General features: G+C 38.6%; 1 protein-coding gene across 4 annotated transcripts; it reads left to right on the forward strand.

Moving 5' to 3' along the window:
• Positions 1-316: 316 nt before the first annotated feature.
• Positions 317-11,484, forward strand: LOC117429071 (SHC-transforming protein 4-like). 4 transcript variants are annotated; one of them, XM_058998681.1, is made up of 11 exons: positions 317-1,819; positions 3,068-3,138; positions 4,381-4,444; positions 5,125-5,244; positions 6,170-6,226; positions 7,039-7,090; positions 7,259-7,385; positions 8,380-8,560; positions 8,703-8,775; positions 9,672-9,922; positions 10,260-11,484. In XM_058998681.1, the coding sequence occupies exons 1-11, from the start codon at positions 1,196-1,198 to the stop codon at positions 10,410-10,412; spliced, it is 1,773 nt and encodes a 590-aa protein (XP_058854664.1). In that variant the 5' UTR covers positions 317-1,195; the 3' UTR covers positions 10,413-11,484. The 4 variants fall into 4 exon arrangements, with proteins under 4 accessions (XP_058854664.1, XP_058854666.1, XP_058854665.1 ...); XM_058998683.1 differs by having other exon boundaries at positions 8,383-8,560; XM_058998682.1 differs by having other exon boundaries at positions 6,173-6,226.
• The last annotated feature ends 782 nt before the right edge of the window (positions 11,485-12,266 follow it).

A 12,266-nucleotide genomic window follows, 5' to 3' on the forward strand; every position in this document is an offset into this window, starting at 1 on the left:
GCCATGTACAATGAAGCTCTCAGATTTGATATGCACTTATCAACAAACAACAACACAAAAAACATAATTTCCCCTTATGCAATAGCTACCCTTCCTGTCTGTATGATTTGGTGCAGGATAACAATGGATAGTGATAAAAGACAACATTCAAATTGTTTCTGGTTTAGTGTGTTTATGGTGCATGAGTCACCCTGCCTTCCTCTGATTTGATGGGAGGGAGGGAGAGAGAAAAAAAAAAAAAACACAGGGACTGTCAGTCAATTACAGCCATCTTCAGCTCCATTCACAGGTTTATTAGCATGCGCAGTGAGGGAGAAATTCATTCATAAAAAAGTCCATTCATGAAAATTGCAACATCCTCTTGAGCTACCAACCACTCTCTAATTAAGACCTGGCTTTTAGAACGCAGTTGAGGGACTGTGAGGGCTGCTGCCTGCACTGTGTGTGTGAGCCTGCTAGGGATAGCATGTCTACATGGAGATATTGTGGAACACTGGCTGCTGAACAGTTGTGATCAGAGACAACAAGACTGACCTGAGTTTTCAAGGACAGGATGCTGCTGCACTGGGACTAACACTGGACTGGTATTTAATGCACAGGGACTGTGCATTAAGACTGTGGTATGGCTAAGCAACATATTGCTCTTTCTATTCAGCTGTAAAGAAAGCTTCAGTCAGTGGGTGCAAAAAAATGCAGACACTAAAAGTGTGTTTGACTGAATTATTGCAGACAATGTAGAGAGAGTGCAGCTGTGTTTTTTAGAGGCAGAATTGAAAGCAGTTTTGTCAGGAGACTTTATTTTCTTGTAGAGATGCACTGAGCAAAATATGCAATGCATCGGCATGCATTACAAACAAAAGTCACTGTGATGCTTGCTTCTTTCTGTTGGCAATTCCAATTGCTTTTAAGCTACAGATAGGTGCTTTTGGCTAAAGGCTTGTGTGCATCATGTACTTTATATTTTAAATCTGAAAAAGGAATTGCTTGTGTGCAATATGTAATTGATTTTGTATCCTAAAGTTTTCAAGGAAAATAAAGAGTAGCTAAGCAGCTAAATAAGTAAAGGTAGGATCCATTACTTTGTATATTGTTATAGTTGGATTCCAGCTATCAGATTTCCTTTATACTGATTTGTTGGAGCCCAGGCAGTGTATGCAGGAGCGTCTGGTTTCAGCAGTCCCAATACTCCCTGGCTATGAGAGAACATAATCCGTTCAGCCTTAGGGGAAACGTATTGCATGTAGGACTCTTTGGACAGTCGGGCATGCTTCACAGGGCGAAATACAGCCGATTCCGCAATGATTCTATCACCTCCCTGGATGATGGTATGCAAAGCCCCACGCCAGTGCTGAAGGTGCCTTCTTCATCCTGCTCCTCTTCCTCCTGCCCTCCCTCCACTCCAGGCTCTCCGGCCGACCAAACTTCCCTGGCATCTTCGGAAGAGGGCTCCACCACCTTTTGTACTTTCCTCCCCAGGATGGCCAACATCAAACTCTCCAACCCGGCTGGCTTGTTGGGACTAAAAAGCTTTGCCCTGGCCACTAAAGAGGTGCAGAGGACCAAACTGACCAACAGTGTGATGGCCCACTGTGCCCCTGCATCCCCGGAGATCAGTCTAACCAGTTACCTGTCTGCCTCCTCTCCCCTTCCACAGGACTTTCACATTGATAAGTTAGGCACCACCAGCACAAAAAGCCCTGGCCAAGGAGGTGGGCAGCAGCCTGGAACTGAGGGATCCTTGTCCCTAAACAAGCTAGGAGGAGGAACTGAGCAGACCAGCCAAGACTGCCTGGAAACTGGGATGATCTACTATGTAAAGGTATGTGTTTCCCATTTCTATAAAGATACTGATGTAAGAACAATCTGTACAATTAAATAAGATGTCAAAGAAGTGTGCCTATGTTATCCTCTGAGTGGGTGAGGGGGGGGGGGAGGTCATAGATTAATAAATTGACTTTAATATGCAGAATATGCTGAATCGCTGGGAGTGAGCTTCGCTAAATTCAATGAGCTTGTGCCAGATAGCTGAATTGAAAAGTCCCCCTAGCTGTGGTATGATCAGTTATTGCTTCAGGACTGACTGAGAAAAGCATTGGGAAGTGTGAAAGAGTCTACGAACAAAACTACACTTAGGCCAATGCAATGATGCCAATAATGAACTCGATCAAGGGCTGACACAAATCTTGCCCTGATTCATGTGGGTAAGTTATTACAGTACAGTAATCAGCTTCACAAGAAAGAGGCTTATTCAAAATAATGAATAGCTAATGGTCAGATCAATGGGGCAGTCTAATGATCATGATGATACCATTTTATTTGGTCGAAAGTCTATTTTCTAATTAAAACATGTCCTTAGGAGCCAGAGATCAGAGCACAGAGAAAAAAAAAATGAATGCATCGATTTTCAGCTTTGCCTAGCGTAGCCTCCCACACACAGGCTCAGGATGTGAGCGTAGTCCTACCCAACCTCCTGTGATTTCACAGTATGACTCACCTACTCTTGTAAATGCTTCATCCCATCAAGGCTAGAAAAGTATTAAGAATTTTCTGAATTCCTTCAGTATATTTGCAGTAGTAGGTGGTTTAACTCATTCCAAGAGTTAGTTTCTTTTACTATTTGAGCAGTTTCCATGTGTGTATTTTATTTAACAAGGGTAATTAGTAATTTAAATCAATCTGGATCCAGCTGAGATATTGGGACTAGATGGATATCTAACATAATCAGGGAGCTTTAGAATGGACATACTTGGTCTTAATGCACATGCATGTATTGTTAATTTACTATCCTGTGATCTGTGAGCAAATCCATCAACCACACTCCCAAACCATTGATCTGCTACTCAACACATAACGCAGCAAATCAACAAACTCATTCTGTGACTCTATATGTATCTGTCAGTTTGGAAAATGATTAAAGAATTTGTATTGTTAATATGTAACCAGGTGCTGCAATTGAAATTACATTATATTATGTTATGCGCAAAATAAGCATGTTGTAGCCTAAAAGATGTAATATTTCTTATTTTATATTTTTCTATGTTTTTTTTTTTTTTTTTCCCCTCTCTAGTATATTGGCTGTTTGGAAGTACTGCAGTCAATGAGGATGCTGGACTTTGGTACCAGAACGCAAGTCACAAGGTGAGGTTTATATGCGTCATGTCTTTCAGACACTTAAATATAGTTCCAGCTATATCATATATATATATATATATGTATATATGTGTGTGTGTGTGTATTGAACCACTAAAGCAATGATACATTAGTGTGCTTTTTTGTTTTAGATCTATTGGTTTTAGACACGCAGTATTGGATAAAATATCCAGACTTCCCAATGTGACAGGAGAAGAGACTCCAATGAAGGAAATTGCACTTGGATGCATTTCCTGTTTATAATATCACAGAGAAATGTAAGCAAGGGGGTAGTTCAGCAAATCTAATTTGTTTTCAAGGGGAAGGCTCAGCTTTTCCTTCTAAATAACTGACAAAAGGAAATAGCTCTTTCTTTAAAGGGTGTCATTAGATTTAAATTTAATGGGAGTTGACAGTTCTGTGCTGGATAGCTCTAATTTGAATTATTACTTATATATCAGTTGTTTATTTAATTCTAAATGGCAATCATTCAGTTGTTCTGTGGAAGATTTATATTCTCTAAGAATAATTCTATACTTATCATCCCCTGGTTTCTGCATTGCAAATATCCCTATGATTCAATTCCTACCCTTTAGAATGCAGATCTGTCGTAGCAAAGGGTTCAGATTCAGAAGGCAGCTAAAATTCGCTCCAGAAGAATAAAGAAACATAGGACATAAAAGGAGCTCATGTCTGTGTAGTTACTGATGCTCGAGCTCACAGCTGTTGAGATTATTCGCTGCTGCAGGGTTTCCGGGAGACAGAGGGTAGGCGTGGGTGTGCACTGTGCAGCAATCCACTTTCATCAGTGTCCATTAATGAGCTGTGGCTGGATCAGTACTTCTGACCTGAAGTGGGAGATGCACAGAAGCAAGGTGGAAATTCACAATTAATTTTATTCTCTTCTTGCCTGTTGCACGGTTTACAGGGCTGCAGTGTCACTGCAGACACCAGGGCTGCATTTATCAGCCGGCTGTGTATTTGTGTTGTTGCTCTTTCCTCCTGAAAATAGATATTCCCATTGAAGTGTTGAGAAATACTTAAAAAAGATAACAGGGTCTATTTAATTAATCTGTGATAAAGAACCAAAGCTTATAATACAGTGAGCATGGTTAGACTAGACTCAAAGGAAACAATACAGCCAGGGCCAAGCCTGTTTTCCTTTCCAGACTTTCAGCATGGGCTAAACCTGACCTGAACGGTCGGTACAGCATGTTGGTCTTATTTTCATTATGTATTTTTTGTTTGTAGGGAAGCCATCAGCCGGTTGTGTGAGACTGTGCCATGTGTAAAAGGAGCAGCAAAGCGGAAGAAGGTAAACACAATCCATGCAAATATCCTCATTTCATCAGCGTTATCTCTGTCAGGCAGCTCTTTCCTCACACTCTTATCAGCTGAGAAAGATAATCAGCGTGAAGAAGGATATGTGTTGTGAACAGTCCATTCATTCAGGTCAGGGTATGTAGGTCCTTTGATGCAAATTAATCAGCAGTTATTTTCTGACCTCCCCTGGGACTGGTTAACATAATACGGTATTCCAAAATTGTATCAGGGTCTTTTTTAATGATATGAACAGTGTCTGATTTTAATACCACCCCCCTGTATAAACCTGATCTTTTTGTGAACCTCATTCCACAGTGTTTTTATTGTAATGCTAGTAAGTGAGGGAAATCGCCAGCAGGATTTATAGACCATTAAAGAGATACAGGTTTCTAGCTAAGAATAAATTCAATGAAAAAAAATCCTTATTTGTGTTTCAGTTTACATTCTATTTTCATTTTTTAAAATAGCTGTTTAATATAAATTTGGCGATGGGTGTTTTTACAAATTGCTAAATAAGTAGTGTTTGTTGTTATTATTATTATTATTATTATTATTATTATTATTATTATTATTATTATTATTATTATTATTTGATTTTTTTAAAAGACATTCAGATACACAGCAATGTATTTATTAACTAGAGTGTAATGCATTTTTAATCCTGTCTTTTAGCCTCCAAGTAAAGGCCTGTCTGCTGTTCTGGGGAAGAGTAACCTACAGTTTGCAGGAATGAATATAAAACTTATAGTATCTACAAACAGCCTCATTTTAACCACAGTCGACTCCCAACAGGTAAGAAAACTGTTAAATGCTGGTCTGGATATCAAAAAGCAATACAGATATTCTAAAGCCAGATGAACGGGAGTAAAGTGGTGGCAAATACTGGGCCACATTAGCTACATCTCCACAGCTTTGAAATGTACAGATAGGCTTTCTGACACATTAGCTCAATCAGTCAATTCGATTTTTAGGATTTTTTTTAATCAATCAATTAGGGATTTGTTTAACTAATCAATTACATATTTAAAAGCATGAAGACAAGCACAATGGTTGTTGGCTGAGGCAGGGTTGTCTGTCCCTTTGAAGGAGTGCTTTATGTCATCTACCTTTTCTAACCAGATTATTAGGCTACTGTGGGTGTTCTTTTATTCTCTATTACTGTTTCTGCATAGGATATTATTTACCAAGCTTACTTGTTAGGCATGCAAAAATATAATTTTTCAACCACTAGGGCTTGGACTACCGGTAAATCAAAATAATGACATCACCTTAACCATTATATAGCTATTTGGGAACGACTCAGGCACATGATGAAGCTAAGTGATGAAGCTAAGTTTCCCCAGCCGGTCTTCCTCCCAAACCCTATGGGGGTGCAAAGGCAATCCTGTGCTCCCTGTGGGTCCGCAGCCAAGAGCAGTAACTGGGCGCTCACATGACTCGCCCTACAGATCAACTAGGACAGGAAACGGCTTTGCAACTTCACAAAGAGACCCAGTAAATAGACCCAGTAATAGAGAGAGGAGCAGTGGGACGATGTGACCACCTCTTGTGCCTGCTATTTTATACCACTCCATCATCTTCTCCATGCTCTACCGTTGCTACATGCAATGTTTCATGTGTAGTGCATACTTCCCCGTCCATCTGTGAACTAGTCATGTGACTTTCGAACCACCCTGTAAAATAATATAAAACAACTTTTTCTTTTCTTTTCCACCAGCAGATTATTGCCCATCACCATATGCAGTCTATTTCATTTGCCTCTGGAGGAGATCCTGTAAGTATAACAAACATACATTAATATTTTATTCTTGTAACAAATGTGTTTTTCACGCCTAATTTCATGTATCAATGTTAAATGTTCCTTTAAACTAGAAGCAGCCTACTTGCTTCCTACTTGTGTATACTTATTGAATTAACTTTTCTGAGAAAACATCCAATGCTTGAACATGAGTTTATAAAACTTAGTTTTTTTTTTGTTTTTTTTTTTAAACGACTGTGTTTACATGAAGTGGAACAGTTAATCCAATTAAAAAAAAAAGGACATTGGAATTACTTTTCAGGAAATATTCTGAAAATTACCAGAATTCTGAACAACACTAATTGGTGAAGGGAAGTAGGAGGGTGGGGGGGCAGAAGGAAATGAAAAGTCATATTCATGATATATTAACAAATGTAATTGACACAGTTACAATTTGAACACAAGTCTATGATATAGCAGGAAAATAAGTGGACTGATAAACCTGCTTATTGAATTAATCTAACGGGTGAAACAGGAGCTTCTCATTCTGGCGGATGTGTTAATCACACTCACAGCTGGAAAAGCAGACCTACAGGGCCTCTTGAATGACACTATTGTTCTTTAGGGTATTGCAAGTGCAGATATTTGTTATTGGTTCTCATAATCTATGGGTCTGTAAAACTAGAGCAATTTTTTAATTCTCATCTTCAACACCTATCAAGCAGTAATGAAGGAAATCTTAAATTGCTTCTGAATATGTGTGCGGGAAAATACATTTTAAACAGATGCGTGTTTCCTGATTAAACGTATTACTCCTAAAGTAAAGTACATGTATTTCTGTTTTTTAGGATGCGACTGATTACGTTGCTTATGTTGCCAAAGATCCTGTAAATCAAAGAGGTAATTCATCGTGTTATTATTACCTGCCATGGTTTTGATGCAGGATACAAAAAGGTTGGGTTTGTACAGATGAATATTAAAAAGAAAATATACAAATTGAATAGACATGATTTGTTGCGTGTGAGAAAACTGAAGGCTCTGTAACACCTGGTACCCCTTGAATTTCAGCTTGCCATATCTTGGAATGCCCAGATGGATTGGCCCAAGAAGTTATAAGCGCTATAGGGCAAGCTTTTGAACTTCGCTTCAGACAGTTCCTCAATAATCCTTCGTCCCTGATCACACCCCAGGACAGGTCCGTGTTTACATTAGTTTGTATTTCTTGTAAGTCGTTTGCCTTGTCTTAATACATTGATGATCTGAACAGAGACTGGATATGCACTATTGTTATAATCCAGAAATGACTGCTCACCAACAAGCCCCTACAGCATGTACTATATTACTACTCAATACCATCCTTGGGTAACGCTGTTTAAAAGAAGATGTGATACTGTCCCCTGAGCTGTTTATGATGTGTTCAGTCATAATGACTGTTTCTTAATCAGAAAATGGAACATGTCATTTAAAGCTACTTACTATTCAATGCTTGGCATTTTAGCCCACTCAGATAGGCACTGTTACAATCCCAGCTGACTCTATTGATCATAGCCAGCCAGCATGTGGTTTTTGGCCACCAGACGTAGCAGTAGGCTGTGTTTTTGATGCTGGTTGACCTGATTAAGGGATCCGGCAGTGGAGAGCAGTCCAGCATGCTGCTGCCCACTCAACTGATCGTGGTTACAAATGAACAGTGCCTGCTCACTGAGATTTCCACCCTGGCAATGTCCTCAAATATATCCCTGAAAGCATGCTTATATGCTATTTTAAATATTTGCCTTTCATTCAAAATCTCAATGTTCCATTAAACCTACATTTAGTAGAAAATTATGCCAGTGTGCCACTTAAATTTATATGTATATGTTGTACACATAAATGATCATATGGTACTGTTCTGCAAAACAGCACTGTTAACTTTGGTGTCCCAACTCTTGGCTAAATTAAATAACAGTTCAAAACTGTGGCCTGGTTTATTTTCCCTCTTTATTACATCCCCTTGATTTGATGCACTGGCTTCCCTCATTTATCGAGAGAGTGAACGCATTCTCTGTGCCACTCAATTATTTTGTGCTCTTTCTTCTGGGAAGTCTGTTAAGCCTGCAAGGTTTTTCAAGATACAAGTCATTAAACAAAGTTGATTATGTAATTTAAGCTTTACCGATCTCTTCCTGTTGTCTGTGTTGCTGTTCCAGCAGGATGGCGGAAACAGACAGTGTGGCCTGGACTGTGGAGAATAAAGAGACCCACGAGTATTACAATGAGATCCCCGGAAAACAGCCCCCGCCAGGTGGGATACTAGACATGAGGATACAAATGGAGTCAGCAGTGCAGAAGACTCAAGGCAACAGCCAGTGCGCAGACCAGCTGAGACGGGTATGCCATTACAAAGTCTCATTTCCGCCACCTAGCATACCTAACATTCAGGGTTGAAGTTCCTGCTTCATCGTCCATTTCTTATTGTGTACATCGTAACGGCGTTTCAAAGATGAGTCATGTTTCATTAACTGTCTTTCAGAGCGGCAGCCCACAACACATCAATGTGTATGAAAACTGTTCATTAACTCAGAAGCAGCTCTGCCCTACAGTAGGTATGTCTGTGTCAGCCTTGATTGGATGAAACAGTTATTTTAAAGCATATGGTTTTATTAAAATACAAGATTCACATTTGAAGAGTTGGTAGTGAACTGGGGTTAGTTTTTGTACTAGTTTATATATATATACTATTGCATAGTGTATGGCCACTTGAGTTTGTGGTGTAGTCTTTTCATTACACATGATACTCTGTATAGCCACTAGGGGAAATATCAGCAGCATTGTGCATTATTAATGCAATTAGATGGAGTTTAGGGAGCTGGATGCCCCATCTTGAATGGTAGAGAAAGGTGGGCAGTTAAAGTTTCTCGCATCCACATGGGGACAGGTTAATGGTTACACACTGGGATGGTTACACACTGGGATACCAGCTGTACTTGGAGGTTAGACATAGTTCTGAGCTTTATTGAGGCTGCAGGGGTGCTTTAAACGTAACAACAAGAAAAATACATGTGTTAAGATAATACTAAGTGGCTTCTTATGCGCCTCCATAACTTCAAACACAATATATCCAGTGCAAACGTATACACTTTCGTTGTCAGAAAGCTGGAACAAAATCCAGGTCTAAATGTAATTTATACAGTAAAATGAAAGACAAAGCCAGTTAGATGCGTGTAATCCTGCTGGAAATCTGACACTATCTTTAAAATAATATATGTATCTCTAAAATGTTACAATGGTGTCACTGAAAAATGAAAGGGAAAAGGATACTTCCTTGAATGAGCAGCAAGGGACAATGTCACTGTATCTAGACCTGCTGTAAAATGAAACCAGTGATGACCTGTACTACATGTTCATGAGAATTACTCACACATGCTCAATTCAGAGTGCTGTCAGATAATCCAGCCTTTTGTCTCTGACTCGGATGCTGTTTTTTTTTTTATCCTCACAGAAGCTACTAAGGCTGTATACAACTGCTTGCCAGACATCAGCTCTCTTAGTGTCCTCCAGCACATAAAGGAGCAGCTGAGGAATGAGGTTTGGTATCATGGCAAGATGTGCAGGAAGGAGGCAGAGAGTCTGCTCACAAACAATGGGGACTTCTTAGTGCGGGAGAGCACAACCTCGCCAGGCCAGTACGTGCTGAGTGGGTTACAAGAAGGCACCGCCAAGCACTTGCTATTGGTGGATCCAGAGGGCATGGTATGAGCTTGTAGATGATGCTTTGCAGCACGTTTTACTGTGCATAGTGCCAGCCTCAGGGTTTCCTTAAACTGTGAAAAAAAGTCTGTAAGAAAGTATATGCATGGTGTTAAAGTTACTATAGCTAACAAAATAGTTATTTCAATCTTATCTGTTTTGCACTTCCATTAGCTACACAGTGCCAAATGTACAGTTTTTAGATAAATATTTTGTTAGCAACAATCACTATTAAAGGATAAATATCTTCCAATAAGAGAGAGCTGGCTTCTTAATCAGGCATGTGTTTTACCAATACTCACTTAATGGATGTTATTATTTTTTCCAATTGCTTCATAAGGTAAGGACAAAGGATCACTTATTTAACAGTGTGGGGCATCTGATTCGTTACCATGTGAAAAACCAGAGACCAATCATCTCCTCAGGAAGTGAACTGTGTCTGAGGGAGCCAGTCAGGCCAAAGCAGCACAGCACTACTGGATGCCTGAAATGAAGACAGGTCCCCTTATGAATAATATGAGTAAACTGTTAAATGTGTACTTCACACTTGCATGGTCACTCTGCGACTTATTGTGCTAAATATGCTCTTGATCTGAGTACAATACCAAATCCATATCTTTGACAGTAAAATGCAGCCAAAACAAGCAATCAATAAAGTGTGACCCATATACAATATACAGTATGTGTCAAAGCACAACTGTTTAACTGTACTGTACCAACATGGACGGATTAGAGTTTCAGTGCTGATCAAAATGATGAAAATGTGCCTTGATGCATTAATATGTTTAATAGAATATAAAAAAAGAACCTAAACTTCTTATGGATTTCATTAGCACATTGCCTATTTTGTAATAGCTGATGATTCTGTTCACTCAAAGAATTTGCCAAATTGAAATACTGCAGCACATTCGGCTTGTTGCTTTTATGTAAGGCTCTGTTTGTCTTCTTTTTTTGCCTTTTGAAAGCACTTTGGTAACAGTTTTACTATATTTATTATCCCAGCTTGGATCATATAGAGTACAAACCAGGGGTTAAATTGTGCCGGATCACACCAGATCACAGATCCGGTAACTTTTTCTCTGACAGGCCAGAATTAAACAGTTTTCAATGATGAACCATATGAAAAGAATACACCACTGGTATTGTTCAAACCTGAAGATTATGTTAAAACATGGCTTGGAAAAGGTTGGCATACAGCTACCAACAATAAGGCATAAAACCTCGATCTACAAGCAGATGAGAATTTGAAGCATATATGGCAGCTATTGTAAATCAAGGTCAGGAGATTAGGTGAAAAAACAAAAATGTGATCCCTCTTCCTTAATTATAAGATCCGGTAGCATTTTGTTTACAAATTAACCCCTGGAACAAACAATAGTATTTTTTTTAAAAAAAAGCCTGTTTTTCTGTCACTAGTTTTAGCAGTGAACTAAAACCACAAACTTACTGTATTTAGAACGATGCAATCCTTCAATCTTGTCAACACATTGAAAAGTTGTAAAAGGAACTTGTAACAAAACATGTGTCCTGTTAAAAAAAAAAAAAACCAAAAAAAAACTATTGACGTTTTTCTCAGTGTGCATCAAGAATTATTCAGTTTAATTTCAACTATACTTCCTTACAAATGTTCATAGAATACAAGAGGGTAATTGCATGAAAATTCTGTATGATTTAAAGATACAAAATGATCCATATAACTGTACACAACTCCTGTTTCACTGTTAACTTTTAAATTCGTCTTTGTAAATAGTACTGTTGATTTTCTGGGCATATTTGTGAAGATTAAAATAGTTTATGACTGAAAGTCGTGTTGCCAGTTATTTCATATAAAACCATTACATAAATGACCGTGGTACACATGTGGCAGACAGAGAAGGATATAAATGGAACTCCATACATTAAACTAGCTCGGTGACCACTTTTAAAAATCTCTATTTTTATACTTCAGTCTTTACTGTACTTTAGTCTTGAATCAATTGCTTTATATATGTCCGCATTTTTTTTCATCAAACTTTCTATAGGGACTTGCATTTAGCAATAGCCCTCAATCTAAAACTTCAGTGGTACTGAACACATTTTCAATGGATTTTCCAGACATTAGAAAAGATGATCTGCCTGCTCCCTCTGGTGGTAGTAGCATGGCAAGTACATTGGTATTTAAAATACAGTATTGGCTACAGTCCAATCACCAGATTTGCACTTACTACATTTAAAAAGATAGTGTCCAAATCAGATCACTGTCATGTAATTTATAAAAATTATTAATTAATAATTAATAATTATCTCATTAAAAAACAACAACATCCAATACTGTGATTTTGTAAACGACTTCTATGAATGGTGAGCA

This window comes from Acipenser ruthenus, chromosome 24, assembly GCF_902713425.1.
Source record: "Acipenser ruthenus chromosome 24, fAciRut3.2 maternal haplotype, whole genome shotgun sequence".
NCBI lineage: Eukaryota > Metazoa > Chordata > Actinopteri > Acipenseriformes > Acipenseridae > Acipenser > Acipenser ruthenus.